Source organism: Bufo gargarizans, chromosome 2 (genome assembly GCF_014858855.1).
Source record: "Bufo gargarizans isolate SCDJY-AF-19 chromosome 2, ASM1485885v1, whole genome shotgun sequence".
Lineage (NCBI taxonomy): Eukaryota > Metazoa > Chordata > Amphibia > Anura > Bufonidae > Bufo > Bufo gargarizans.
Genome location: NC_058081.1, coordinates 233,552,690 through 233,569,005, shown reverse-complemented (window position 1 = coordinate 233,569,005; position 16,316 = coordinate 233,552,690). Strand labels below are relative to the sequence as shown.

Below are 16,316 nucleotides of genomic sequence, written 5' to 3'. Positions count from 1 at the left end.
TTTATTAGGCTTGAGGCCCAGGTTGGTAGCATATAAGCATCACCATTTTTTTAAAGAGATACTTACTGTTCCAGGTCTTGGATAAGGGATTCTTCCATCATACTGGACCCACTTATGATCTGGACTTTCTTTATGAGCATAAGGACCATTGAACACTCCTCTTATATCTGCCATGCTATAGACACATACAGCAGATGCTTTAAATATAGAGCTGAAATGAAATAGGATAAAATTCCAGATGTTGAGATATATTAATAATAAAAATCATTTAGAATATTCCAAAGTATTGTAACCACAGTTTTGACTTTGGAATCAATCTTATGTCAGTATGGTTATCCCACCACTAATAATTTATGCTCATTGCTCTTAGTGAAAAACAATTATTTTGGAATAAATGGGAATCTGGTAATACAAATGTTAGGAATAAACATCAAGACAATGCTGACAGCTCTGCTATTCATCATATAAAAAACATGAAGGAATAATAAGATCTCTCAGTGAAGGCCTAGAGGGACTACTTTAAGTTCAAGATTCCTACAGATGGGAGAGACATTTTATGTTATTTTGGTGGCCCATCCTAATTACTCAATGTATTCCTAATACACATTTACTATGAAAGGTTCTGTGTGAGATAATTCCAGAGCTTATAAGTCATACGTAACACAAATTTAATGGTGCATATGTTAAAACTATAAAAATTCCTATCATTGGAAGGTCAGGTGAAAAAATAAGGAGCACTTTTAATTTTTAACTACATCTACCTTTAAAATGCTTTGGTAGTCTGGATGCCATTTTAACATGTAAGGGTGCAATGATTTGAATGGACCTTTTATTTAAAAATTTAAGATGCATTCTGTAAAGTCTTAAAAGAACTGTCATGATTGATTTATATACAAATCTGATATAATTTCAGAATACTTTATAGTCTTTTTCAGATTTATAATTGTGATAAATAATGATTGATTTTACTGCTGTTTTTTCTCAAGTTGACATGCACTGAGGTAGAGATTTTTGATAAACCCTAGAGTAAAAGTACTTGATGAGTACCTATTGAAAATTAGAGATAAAGTCATTCCGTCTGACATAATTCTGGCCTCTTTTGAGTTTCTCTTGAGTATCACTAGAACGAGGTCAAACTAAAATCAACACACTTGGAATGTTTCTTATGCCAATTATCCACTGCTCCAGTGAGGACATGATAGGTTCATGCCGTTATCAAACAGGTGGATGTTAAAGGAACATTTAACTCATAGTTTCATGTAATCAGACTCATGTTTATATTATCCATTCCTGTCCTTGGCGATTTGGTGATTTTCTAATGAAATCATAATAAACAGTGAAAGTGCTTCCATCTGAATAAACTCTCAGAGGATAGTCTACAGCTAGGACAGGAGCAATACCTTGTGGTAGTGAAGATTCCATACACAACTGGATTCCGTTCATCCTTGGTTGGAAGCAAAAATACATCCTCTATAAACAGAAAAAAGTAAAAAAAAATAGTAACTTTAACAATGTAAGATATGGATTAAGTGGATAGATAAATTCTTGAACAGAACCCAATGTGGTCATAGGAAATTACTGTTTTTGTTTTACCTTAGGCTACTTTAGCGGCAAGGACCTCCAGCAGGCTGTTTCGTTGGGTGAAGAGCCTGCCGGATCGGTCCTGCCGCTAGTGAACGTGTGCCCCTGGACTGACGTTCTGTCCCCCTTGACTATAATGGGGGCGGGGGCGGGGGCAGAGTTCCGGCAGAGGCATGGCAGCGCACGGCGAGAGGCTGCCAGAATAAATGTCGGACATGTCGTCATTTTATTCTAGCAGCCTCTCGCTGTGCGCTGCCGTGCCTCTGCCGGAACTCCGCCCCCGCCTCATTATAGTCAAGGGGAATGGAGCGGCAGTTTGTTCCAATGGCGTTTGTCACTCTGTGTAGCTGAGGTAATGCAGCTAAACCACAAACAAATGCTGCACTACCCAAATGCACTATATAGAAAGTATATAATTGGTATATAACACTCCTGCTTCAATCACTTTTTTGGGAGGGCAACTGGTATATCACACCAGTAGAAATTATTTGTTCCAATAGCGTTTGGCACTCTGTGTAGCTGCAGTATCTCAGCAGAACCGCACACAACTGCTGCACAATACAAATGCACTATAATATACTTTCTATGTTAGAAAGTATATTATAAGTATATCACACCCCTCAGTAAGTCACCACACCTATCGATAGCACACCTATACCAGTCCTTAAAAGGACTTGTGTGGCCCTATTAGCTAGCGTTTAGTGTCCCTCAAAAAAACAAAACAATGGCTGATCTTAGGGAGACCAGCTACAGAAAACACTGTGGAGCCTCATTTAAGAGTCTCGACACAGCAATCCAAAGTGCAAAGCTCCCTGGGAAACAGTAATATGCAAAATAATTGTGGAGCCCCAGTTATGAGTAGTCTCCAAGGCATTTGGTGATCTCTGTAATGGGGACACCCCTTTACTCAGATTTCCTTCCTTTGAGGGATATCTGTCTTTCACTGTGTTGAAGACCTATAACTGGGGCTCCACAATTTTGCATATTACTGTTTGGTGTCCCTAACAGTCTGTCCCTGCTCCATACAGAAACCTCTCCCTACACTGGCAAAAGACTGAATGTAAAATGGCGGCCAGATCAGGTTTATTTATAAGGTAAGGGGTATGTTCATGTGCTTAAATGTCTCAATCGGCTGTCCTGTACCACCTGATAGATGTGTCATGGGTCAAAGTTTTTCACAATGTGAAAGAATATGGCGATGGCGGACATCGCCATATTTTCGCCTGTTCGGCAAACCGCGAACAATCAAAGTTTTCCGTGAAACGACCGCCGGGGAAACCGCAAGGCCATCTCTATTAAGGAATTCTATTGTGAGGTATTTGTGGATTGTTAGAAAGACATTATAAAGTGCTCTATAATGAGCGGTTTGAAAGCAATGGACCCATACACCCTTCTGCTTTCTGTGTCTGCCTCTGACTACATGTTCACAAAGATGCCTGACTTCCTGAGCTATCACTCATCTGTGAACTAAACTATGTAAAATAACTTTGAACTGGAAGTGACCTGGATGAGACTGTGGGGCACTTAAATAATGATAAGTTTTAATAAGATCTGTGACACAGATGCCAATTATATTTTCATCAGAATATTTTATCTACATAAGACATGTCATGGGATGTTTTCTTAGGACTTAAAACTATGCACATCACATAGTGTACACACTGTAAGACAGGTGGTTAAATTCATCTTTCTTCATCTTGCCTTGAGATCTAAGCATCTGAAATGAATGATATATGTGAAGTCAGATTTATTATCTATAACTGTTCATGTGACAGGACTGTATATCTCTGAGGCCAACCTAAAAGACAATATCCTGAAGCAACTGACAATGTTTTCTTATCATCAGCTGAATATCTGATGTTTATGTATTTCTCCAAATGGATGAGTGATGAGTATGATTAGGATCAACTTACGCAGTTCATCAAAGTACGTGTCCCCTCCATCTGGACCAGGTATGGAGCACACCAAACGTGCTTTCAGAAACGTAGTCCATTTATTTATTAAACTGCGCTGGCCACCAATATCATTCTGGAAGGAGAGTATAGAATTATAAAGCTATATTGTAATATCTGAGAAAATCATATTCTGCTAAAGGCAAACAAATTAATAACATGATTATGAAATGTCCATGCATGTCAACCGTGTGAACTGCAAGGCAAAATTGGGAGGCACATAATTACCACCACTAGGAATGTTGTTTAATGATCCAACAATACCTGTTAAGACAGACAGACCAATTGGCACATCAAAGAGTAAAAATATGCATAGTATCACAGGGAGTGATATGTTAACTACCTAGTGAGGGTTCCAGAAATACATACGCAATTGCCTAGAGGCTCATATAAATAGAACTTACAATACCTGGTCTTTAAACATAACAACTTATTGGCATAGTATTCCAATTATCTTATGTTTACTTTGTATCAGTACAATCTCTATTAAAATATGTATTTAAGAAAATGGAGTCTAGGATAAAAACGTAGGTGAATAGGCAGAAGTGTTGTCCTCCTAAGTCCACCATTGCTTTAGTGGATGCAGTGTAACACTTTATTTCACCAGCAAGAGGGTCTCCTCTAACCATAACTCGTTGCTTATCAGAAAAGCCCCGACTTAGGCCTCATGCACACGACCGTTCCTTTTTTGCGGACCGCAAACCACGGATCTGCAAAGAAAGGAAGCCGCCCGCGTGCCTTCCGCAATTTGCAGAACGGAACGGGCAGCCCATTGTAGACATGCCTATTCTTGTCCACAAAACAGACAAGAATAGGACATGCTATATTTTTTTTTCTGGGCCTCGGAACGGAGCAACAGATGCAGACAGCACACGGAGTGCTGTCCGCATCTTTTGCGGCTCCATTAAAGTGAATGGGTCCGCACCCGAGCCGCAAAAACTGCGGCTCGGATGCGGACCCGAAAAACGGTCATTTTCCTTGAGGACTTACACAAACAATCAGCTCATCATCTGGGGACCTGTAACACTAGACAGCTCTCATTTGTTGTTTAATTTTGTGAGGTCTTCACAGAAACTTGTTTGATGAGACTTTTTTTTAAACATGAATCCTGTATATACTGTACACAGTCATCGATATGGTTACAGTGTTGCCTGAACATTTCGGAGCAGATAAGACAATTCCTGAATGTGGCTGAAAAGATAACATTGAAAAAAAATGTAAGAGTGGTGATAAGGGATTCAAAGGACTGGGTGCAGTATGCAGGGAACGCTGGGAGCCTCTGGTCACTCATACACAGACATAGATGTCTCAGATGACCAAATGTGTAAATGGTACAGCTGAATAGAGTAGGAATTCACGCAAGTGTGGCATATTAATCTGCCGTGAAAACTATGTTATCTTAGACCCGCTTTAAAGGGCCTCTGTCAGCAGATTTGTACCGATGAAACTGGCTGATCTGTTGCATGTGCGCTTGACAGCTGACTGCATTTGTGTTGGTCCCATGTTCATATGTGCCTACATTACTGAGAAAAATTAAGTTTTAATATATTCAAATTAGCCTCTAGGAGCAACGGTGGTGTTGGCATTACTTCTAGATTGATAGGAAGACCACAGCACTCAAGAGAGAATGTTGCATAAATATATTATTTATTTTCTTATATTTTTTTAATTTTTTTTGTATATATATATATATATATATATATATTCATCCAGAAAAAAATTAATTCATAGTAGTACACTGGCCAACGTTTCGGTCTTATCCAAGACCTTGTTCACGGCCTGAGTGTTGTGAGTAGTAGAGGCACCCGATGGAGCCATCCGATGGCAAGTGTACCACTATGAATGAATTTTTTTCCAGACGGATATATATATATATATATATATATATATACACACAAAAAATATAAAACAAAATATAAGAAAATAAATAAGATATTTATGCAACATTCTCTTGAGTGCCGTGGTCTTCCTATCAACATTGTTATTATACTTACCACTGAGCACCGTCCATACTAAATGAGGAGTGCCATTCGACTCTTGCCTTCGGGTGTTACTCCTAGAGGCTCAGCTCTCTCTGCAACTGCCTTTCTCTGCAATTTGACTTTGGGAGAAGTCAGGGCCAGGTGTGATTGCCTGGCCCTGTCAATAAAAGGGCAGAGGGCTCTGCAGTCGCAGAGAGAGCTGAGCCTCTAGGACTAGGAGTAACGGCAACACCACCATTGCTCCTAGAGGCTCATTCGCATATATTAAAACTTCATGTTTTTCTCAAGCAATGCGGACAAACATGAACATGGGACCAACACAGTTACCTTCAGCTGCCAAGCACACATGCAACAGGTCTAAGTACAAATCTGCTGAAAGATGCCCTTTAATAGTGGTAGGCAAAAAAATAATTGATTTTATTATAGCAAACCTATGTGACAATGTCGTGTGCATGATAGTCTTTGAACAGTGCTTGGTGTCTTCATGATCTGTCAAGTGTTAGAAAGATTGTCACTGTGCAATGATATCATGTCTACCGTGAAGATAAATGATCTCTATTTTCACAGATGTTGAAGCTTCTATGGCCAGAACTGAACATATCTTGGCAAGAAGTTTTATTCTTCATTCGCTTTTAGGTAAAACTGAAGAAGGACAAAAAAGGAAATTCAAGCTTTTGATTTTCCGAGAGTTGACATTTCAACTAGAATGTAGATTAACTTCATCTGTAATATAATCTTAAGATATTTAGCAAGTTATAATGTCACACTGAATCAGGTCTTACAGTCCTAGAATAGAAGTTATATTCAGCATACAAACAGTATGGCCCTAAACCTTGTACCCAAATTCTTATGTGCTGGTCCTGGCAGGTCCTGCATTAATAAAATATTAGGATTTCGGTATATGTAGCTTTTCAGACTTCTAACATATACATAATATAGCTGCAGGGTGTAGATGTAGCAGGAGTGAGTTTTTCAATGTCAATGTAGCAGATCTGAGTTTGATTTTTAGCAAACTCATCTGGAAATCACAATGCTTTCACTCAAGCTAGAAACTGTTAAATGGCACATTCATCTCTGCTACATCTGCAGTTATGACAATGTCTTACAATAGTGGTCATCATTGCCATAAAATATGCAGAGGGTATTTGTTGAGTAATTGTTTTGAGGCCTCTCCAATTAAATGTTTCCATAATAAGGTTCTCAACATGGGTGGCGTCTTGTGAAAGTCTTGTGCCTTATAAAAATGTTTATCTTGATTTTAATAAATGCTCAATATATGGCACTGATATTTGTCTCTGCATTTTGGAACAGTGACACTATTGTTGGGCAATATTAGTGTGAATTGGCCAGTAATCCATTTGGAACAAAAGGATAAGGGGTGCCAAAGTATTCTTTGCCATTCTCTGCAAATGCCGCACCCTCTGCCCTTTGATTGACAGGGCCAGGAGTGATGGCATTTACACTGCCTGATTGGGTCTATCAAAGTGCAGGGGGTGTGGCAGTTGCAGACAGAGCACGACCTCTAGGTGTAACGGAAACACCCCCGTTGCTACTAGAGGCTCATTTGCATATATTTAAACATCATTTTTCACAGCAATGTAGGCACATATGAACATGAGACCAACACAGATGCATTCAGCTGCCAAGTGTACATGCAACAGCTCAGCCAGTTTCATGGGTACAAATCTGCTGACAGATGCCCTTTAAAGGGGTTCTCCAGGAAAGATTTAAAATGCAACCTGTCCTAGAATATGAGCAGAACTGGTTGCCACCACTTGCAGAGCTGCCTAGAGGGGAGGGGGTGGGACCTCACTACACATATCCTACGATATGCCATCATGGCTGAGCAGCCTGACAGCAACACTTATCAATATGTAGTACATACAAGTGCTAGAGCATAGTAAGTAGTAAAACCCTGCCTGCTCCCCCCCAGACAACTCTGCAAGCAGAAGCAACCAGTCCTGCACACATTCTAGGACAGGTTACTGGCGACTATTTTAAATTATTTCCGGAGAACCACCTTAAGCTTTTTTTATTTGGTTTATGAGCCTGGCTGCTCTCCTGAAGATTTTAAAAACAAGCCTGCCAATCCCTTTAATTAAGGTATATGAAATGAAGGGAAGTATAGGAAATGAAGTGTGCAAACAATAAAGCAGAAATCATATTGTGCAAGCACTTTCCTCCGAAACGCTTCTTCCTCCATCCTCATAGAGCTGTATTATTCAGCTTTCCTTCCTTTAGACACACATAGGCAAACACTGCTGGATGGCCCTCCTGCTAATTACATCTTAATAGCAGTGCAATCTGTTTGTTGCATAGCTGTGAATGATGGCTTGTTTAATAGATTGTATACTAGAACTTACTCTGACCTGTGCCCCCGGAGAACTAATTACGATGGACATGTTTAGAATATGTTATTTCACACAATTTCAGGATAATTAATATATTATCATTATGTTAGGTGACTGTGACTCGGAGTAGATATTGTAATCATTTCCAGAACCAAAGGATAATAAATAGACAAAACCCTACATTTATTCTGCCCCGAAATCTCGTGCACTGGCAGAACTATGGGGGTGATGGAAGCTGACACGAGTCACGGTACCCTTTCCAGGCAGGGATTGTGGTCTATATACAGTGTAGAATAAGACTGCATAGAAATAATAATCATACTATTAACTTAAATACTAAAAAAATATTATCTAATGCTAAAAGCAACACATTGAAGCTGGCTGTATAAGATTGGATGTGGAAAGTTAAATCCTGGGAAGGATACTCAAGCTGTGGTGTATACCTGGCAGCACAGAAATACTACACAATGAACATGTTTGGCATTGCTAACATTACGACTCCCTAGCCAGTGGCGCTATCACATGCACTTAGTACAACAATAAACTGTAGAGCTCTGCTGTGCCAACTGATTTCATAATGATAGAAAGGATACACTACGGAGACAACCCACATAGGTGTCTGGTACGCCCTGACTTTAAATGCACCCACGTTATACAAACAGCATGAATGTGGTTAGAAGCAGGAGATTGCTTTTTTCCTGTAAAGTGAGTTTATTGTCTTAAAAGTGCAGCCTTCTGCCAAAAATATGTCTACGTATAATAAAATTATACCAACTGTAAGACTGAAATGAGGCACAACAAGGTGTCTTGGAAAAACCCAGGATGTGAGTGAAAATATTCTGGAAGCACCTCAAACAAGTTCTCGGGCTTCACAGTTCTAATAATCGGCAAGATAAATAGATAGCTGTAGGGGAAAAGTGCACTTTGTGATATGTCACTGATAAATGTTAGGGTCGAATACTCCTGAGCATTGATTCCAGACAGAGCCATATTATTACAAGTGCACTAAGCCCTGGGTGATACATAAATGCACTGCTTGCAGCTTTTAATTACGGTCAGTTCCTCAGTTTTATACAGTAAAACCACCCCGGCGCTGGGTAGGCGGGCACAGACGTGTTTTGATCAAATTATATTGGCTAAGAATCTCAGATTTTATCATTAGAGTGAAGGCTTAGTCAATATGCTATGTTTGCATCGATTGCTATAGTGCATGATTTTCTGTGACTTTATAAATGTAGCCATGTACATCCGCATATTTACTATCATATCGTGCAGGATGTTTGGTATCTTTTTTCCGTGACTTTTCTTATTTGTCTTAAAGGAGTGGCACCTGCGCTTCTATCCTGGGAGTAGCATTCAGGTGCACTTTTGCCCTGTCTATCCCAAAGGCCGCCTTGATTATGTGGTACATATCAGTGAAGAGCGGCAGGGGCAATATTTGAATTTGCGATATTTTGCTAATATTTGGGCGAATATTCGTCATATATTCGCAAATTCGTGATCTCCAGTCATTATCTTCTTGATTGCAAAAATCGGCAATTGGAAAATTTGCAATAGAAAATTTGCGATACGAAAACTTGCGATACGAAAACTTGCGATCAACACTACTCCTAAAGTCAAAGATATTGCAGCCTTCTCAGTGGCCCACAAGCAAGATGCAGTGAGGGATCATGGGTACTGAGGAAAAAAAATCTAGAATATTCGCGATTATGAAGCTATAGCACTATATCCTAGATATTGGCGAATTCTCAAAGTTTCAATATTCACGATAAAAATTTGCGATCAGAATATTCGCGATCAACACTAGTACATATAGCTGTGTGTGCTCCTCCTCTCATTGGTTGCTTGATGTACACAGAGGTAACTAGAAGCAGCACACTATATGTGCAGGGTCTGCTCTCCTGAATGAAGATGACTAACGGCATAGGTAGGTTTAGCGTAGGACCTGCCTGACCTAAGACCACCACCATGGTCTGGGTAGGTGGGCACGGATGTGTTTTTATCAAAATATATTGGCTAAAAGTTTCAGATTTTATCATTAGAGTGAGGGCTTAGTCCATATATTACGTTTGCATCTATTGCTATAGTGCATTATTTTCTGTGACCGTACGATTCGTCCCTCAACAGAATGAAAGTTTAGTCTGGTAACAGTATAAATCATATAGTGGAAGCCAAGTTTACACATGAACAACCAGAATTGCATGATCACCTTGGTCCCTACATGTACTGGTTCGCCTGTGAAATTTTCTTATGGGTGCTATTACTTAAAGGGGTTTCTTACTGAAACCGGATAAACTGGAGAATGGGCTGCAATAAAGAAGAGAGCTACAGTATACTTAAATAGCACATCCAGCGCTGCCATTCTGGCTGTTCCAACTTGGGGTCTGTTTATCCACCTGCAGTGATGTCACTGACAGCATGCAACCACTGCAGTCAATCACTGGCCACTTTTGTGCATTGTTGAGAACAATGATTGGCTGTAGCTGTCATGTGTTGTTGGCATGATGCCAAAACTGCAGCCTATCCCCTACTTCTTTATTACAGCTTGTTTCCCAGTGTTGTCTGATTTCTTACTGAAACCAGACAATCCAGTTAACGTCAAAAGTAGCACAACATGCATTTAGCATCATCATCCACTGTGGAGCTGCCCCTTTTACTAGGAGACATATTATTACATAATTATTACTATCATATTTTTACAAGAATACATAGACCAAACGTGGAATACCAAAAGCATCTAGACAATAATGTCCACCATTTAATCTCGCACAGTGCGTGATGACGTCATACGTTAGAGTGCATGAGATTTCTTGTGGGATCTTCAAGGAAGATGGCCTTGGTGGCCTCTTCGCATTCAAATGGATACCGATAAGCATGTTTTTTTTTTTTTACTGCCGTTTCAGGTAAAAAAGATTAGTTACCATGAAGCACAAGGAAATTCATCAGATTCATGATTAAGCCCTTAAGTGATCCCTGTGAAAGTATATTCACACACTGCAAATTTGGTGCAGAAATTTCTGGAACTCAAAATTAGTTTGATTGATTTGCATGAGGCTGATTTGGTGACCAGCACATGGATTAGTGCAAGCCCCTTGTAGATGAATAGGACAGTCACAGAAAACTCTGAAACAAATCTGACATGTGTGAATATACCCCAAAAAGCACTTTTGCAGTCTTGAAGGGGGATAATTTACTTATGTTTAGATTTATGTGGCAACACATTTTCCGTCAGCAGTATAGAATATACTAAATTGTGGGCATTTTTACATCCCCACATAAACTGGAACAACACAGAACAATGAGGTTTCTGTTCTAAGGACCGAATAAAATATTGGCTTTCTATGTCTATTAAATTACATTGGCTCACACGTCAGATTTCCATGTAGCTAACATTTCACTATGGAAATAACTCAGAAGAGGGAAATCATTGTATAAATGTATGTTTGTGGTTTTATAGACTATATCCATATCTTCCCAAAGCCATGTGAAAATGTTTACTTTAGGGCACAGTAGTACTTCACTGCCAAGATAACTCTATTATACAGCAATGCTGTGGGTACACAGGGGGCCTAATCTTCAGCATTTCTACACAGCAGCACTGAGCTTATCTGGAACATCCCAACCCATGGAACAGATGTATTCTTCTGATTACGGAGTGAACAGAATACAAGACGTATTGCAGGGCACAAAGACACAATGCCTTAGTGCAAACAGCACACATGTGGCACATCATACATGTTTTCCTGACATGCCTATAGCAACATGATGGGATCAATTGACTGCATGGCCTAAGTGATCTACCATATTCTTTAGGCTGTCAGTATCAATGAGCAAGGATTCTCCTCTACATCCGTAGATGTTTTCAATTAGTTGCAAAATGTGTACTGTACGTTGGTACAATGCATCATTATATTACTGACATGCACAGAGAGCAAATGTGTTCAAGCTGAATGTTTAGGGTTTGAAAAAAATCTAATATTTTGTGATTCAGTTTGGGAGAATCAGAGAGTTTTCCAGGCAATTAAGGCACAATAAATTTGACCCAAATCAGATGATTGATTCGGACCCCAATCACATTTTAAGAGATCTAATGACAATCTATCCAAATTTTCTTTGTTTTTGCAATCAAAGGGGCTGTTTCACTTCAGCAAATGGCATTTATTATGTAGAGAAAGCTAATACAAGTCACTTACTAATGTATTGTGATTGTCCGTATTGCCTCCTTAACTGGCTTGATTCATTTTTTTTTAATCACATTATACACTTTCCAGGGTGACGACCACTCAGCAAGTGGTGATCATGCTTGCACACTAAAGGAAAATGCACTGACCTCTCTGGTGGCCGGGACCATTGGAGCACAAACAGGCATGTATTTGCACTGCAGCAATGTCTGTAACCTCTGGATATGAGCAGTGTATAATGTGATGGAAAAATGTATCTAACCAGCAAAGTAGACAATGTGGACAATCACAATACATTAGTAAGTGTCTTGTATTAACTTTCCCCACATGATAAATGCCATTTGCTGAAGTTAGACAACCACTTTAAAAGTCAAATTCAGTTTTTTTGCACATTTGCAGCATAGTGGTAGTATTTTTGATAGCATTTTTTTTCCACTTGTAATACTTTAAATATGTAGGCTGGACCTACCCCCTGTGACTCACTGAGGAGTGTAGCTCAAGCAGCCAGAGTTAAAGGGATTCTGTCACCAGGATTAACGATATGTAGATATTTATATGTGTCCATTAGTCTTCATGCAGTGTTTACAATGATCCCTCTGTTTATGCTCTGTGTGCCTTATATTCTTATAAAAAGAGATCTTATTCATATGTAAATCACCTCTGTCAGGAGCCCAAGGGGTTGTCTCACGATCTCCTGGAGCCCAGCCGCACCCATCGAATCGGAGCCCAGCACCGCCTACTACTTAATTTATTCACTGCACTATACTGACGTCATGTAATCTCTGCTCCATAGTCTCACACAGGCGCAGTAGACTGCTGTAGTCTGCACCCATGCGGACTACTGGCACCGGCTTCAACTTGTCCATTGCGCATGCGCCGGCTCCCTGGGCACCCCGATCGGACCTGTACAATACTTTCTTCTCTGCGCAAGTCGGTCAAAATTGTCAAAGGAGTGATTGCTGCCAGAAGATTCCTCCGCCTAGGACCGACTTGCGCAGAGAAAGAGCATTTTCCGGTCCGATCGGGTCCGATTTTACATGTAAAATTCCAGAATATACTGATATTTTTTTAGGGCTCCTGCATTTTTTGCAGCAGTTTTTGTGACTAAATAGCTGTGTAAACTGCATTTTTAATTTCTGTCTTTTTCCCTTACAATAAGAGATGTAAAATGCCTATAAAAATATCAGAGCTGCGGCTGCATTTTGGTAACAAAGTACAAAAAGACAAAAAAAACAACAACAACCTAATAATAGTAAAAAACATCTTATTGAAAAAAATGGTAAAAGACAAAAAAAATATGTGTGAAACCACCACTACCCTATAGGAACTATGGGGGACTACTGCAAGTATTTGTGGATATTTATCTAAGACAAAGGCCCTCAATAAGGGCTTCATACACTTTCTTTTCCTTGTGAAATACTTATAAAATATCATGATTTTTTTCACAGCATTTCTTACAACAATTTCGGGTGGTATTTTTTTTCTTTGCTTTTGGTCCATTTGTAACTTGATTGGTTTCTATCATTTTTTCAAGTCATATTGAGAAGCCTATGGGAAAAAATGCCAGAAAAAAACACCATACTCAGAGCACATTACATTTTTTTAAAAATGTTACTGATCCAAAAACTATACAAAAATTCTGCAAACGCTAAGTATGAAGTGTATTTTGTATTTCACTATAGAGTTGAATTTTTTTAAACTGCACACCAAGAATGCCATGAAAAACGCCATGGAAAACATGCTGTTTGTCAACAAAATGCTGTTTGTAAAACCATCCTAAGACCACTTTCACACAATCAGCATTTGAATAGTACAGGCATCCTCAAACTGCGGCCCTCCAGCTGTTCCAAAGCTACAACTCCCAGCATGCCCGAACAGCCTACAGGTATCAGCCTACAGCAGGGCATTGTGGGAGTTGTAGTTTTACAACAGCTGGAGGGCCGCAGTTTGAAGATGCCTGGATTAGTATATTCCATCAATGTTTGTGATGCAAAACCAGGAGTGAAACCTACAGAGAAGAGGTATAATGGAAAGATTTATATAACGTGTGTATTTTGGACTCATCAACAGATACAAAATACTAAAATATTACTTTTAAATTTCTCTAATATTCTATATTTTTCCAATGAAATGTCTTGACAATAGTGAGCACAATCACAGTGCACCAGTGCCGTGACTTGACATCAAGATGCACAGCCCGTAAGTGAACTGTTTGGACCTCTGCTGGTTCTAATTGGTTTGATCCCATTAATATCTTTATATTGGTAAATGTGTGTTTATTTTCTGTGAAACGCCTATAAACTAAAGTTGTCAGAAAGTCTAAGCTTATTCTAAGCTTTATTTTTGCGGAAAGACACAGACATAATTTTTATAACAATACACTCACGATGCCTAATTTTGCTTAGGCAGCATTTATTATTTCAATATGTTTGAGTTCGTCACATAGCCATTCATTTAAACATATTCACTTCCAACAGAGAAGCAAACTAAAAACACAAAACTATATGACAGTGTGCTGGATTCTAACTAGATCTAGATTAATAGCATTTCATATCCCACTATAATTCTTTCTAGCACTAACTCAATATGAAGACTTACATATTTTTATGCTGTACTGGAGACATGTATGAAGATTGTCTGTTATCAGGAATACAGTGTTTCAGTAGGTAAAGCAACAGATGTTTGTCCCTAGGCAAATTATTCTAAGATTTCTATAATTTTCTAGGCCTTAAACCAAATAGGAAGCAGACTGTCTTATGCAACAGCTGTCCCCTTAGGGAAAGGATTAAAAGGATGGAAATCAGGCCAGTACTTTCTGGTACAGGCACTGCTGTACTATAATACTAGGGTAATTCCTGAAGATGGAGATGTTTCAGCAACTGCATCCTGACGCTTCCTCATTACAGTTTATAATGAATCATTTCCAAATCATTGCATAGTGTGCTAGATGCTACCACATTGGGTTATTGACTTTTATTCAGAGTTAAATGTAACTCCAATGAAATTATCAAAGTAGGCTTCTAAAAGAATAAAAGTTTTTATAAGTTTTCTAATGGAAACGACTGAATGACTTCTCAGATTCTCTTTTCTATCTAGAATAACACAAACACTGAGGTAGCCCTGATAGTATTTTGCAACTACTCAAAAAACTACATCTCCAAGAGTGTTTATTAAGAAAGAAGTAAGTGCATAAAGAGGAGGTCCATTGCCTTTGGACAAAAAAAACGGTTTCCCTTTTATGGACCCTAGAGAATCCGATTATCACAAGATGTCAGACAGCTGGAATCCCAAGCAGTTAGTTGTAATCTGTAGCGAAACCCACCAGCAAGTGTGCAATTCTTCTCCACAGGGGAAGGGAGAGGAGATGGAGCTTTACCCTATCAATTGTCTTTCCATGTAATAAATGGAAGGCTAGCTTCTCCAGATTGATACAAACTCTTTTTAGCCACTCTTTGCTCTGCTAATAGCTGACAGGCTTGAATGGGCACTTCTATTAATCAGTAACAGAGTTTGGAAAAATGTGTTTTTTTTCCAAATCAAACATTCCCTTTTAAAATGAAATCTCCGGATCCATCCCATGCGGTATCATCCGGAATAACAGATCTGGTATTTCATTCTTTTCAAAGATCAAAAGGGAAAATAGCTCCTCCTATGTCCCGGTGAATGCGCAGACCTGGAAACTGGATCTGGCAATGCGGCATTTTCTGGAACACTTGGTACCAGATCGGCATTAATACATCTCTATGGAAATTAATGCCGGAACCGACAAGCGCGGTATTGTTCCGGGGTTTTGGCCAGAAAATATACCGCAGCATGTCGTACAAGGGACGGAACGGAAGACATCCTGATGCATAATGAATGGATTTCTTTCCATTCAAAATGCATTAGGACAAAACAGATTTTTTTTTTCCTGTATTGAGACCCTTTGCCGGATTTCAATACTGGAAAAGAATAAAGCTAGTGTGAAAGTACCCTAAGTCTGGTGTTGGTTTATGCCGCTAACCAACAGAAGGAGAACAAAGTGATGGTTTCCTTTTTCGACCATTCTTGCTTTAATGTGAGTATCTGGAGACCATTAATTGCTAATCATTCATCCTATTATGGCAAAAACCAACTTTAACATATGTGGTTAAGGGATCCAGCCGGCTATTCCGGCAGAGGAACAGCCTGCTGGAGTTCACCATATCCATGAACCACTACAGCCCATGAGTGCCGGGTTTCAGCCGGGCAAAAAACGATGCATGCACTAGGGGTCGGCAGGGTAAGTCA

General features: G+C 39.3%; 1 protein-coding gene across 1 annotated transcript in view; it reads right to left on the bottom strand.

Moving 5' to 3' along the window:
* Positions 1–16,316, bottom strand: part of SEMA3D (semaphorin 3D) — a 164,296-nt gene that overhangs the window by 26,407 nt on the left and 121,573 nt on the right. Inside the window, exons 9-11 of the mRNA XM_044280111.1 lie at positions 3,495–3,609; positions 1,401–1,470; positions 67–211 (exon numbers count right to left, since the gene is read on the bottom strand). Of these exons, the coding sequence (XP_044136046.1) occupies positions 67–211; positions 1,401–1,470; positions 3,495–3,609 (330 nt within the window). The remainder of the gene's footprint in view (positions 1–66; positions 212–1,400; positions 1,471–3,494; positions 3,610–16,316) is intronic.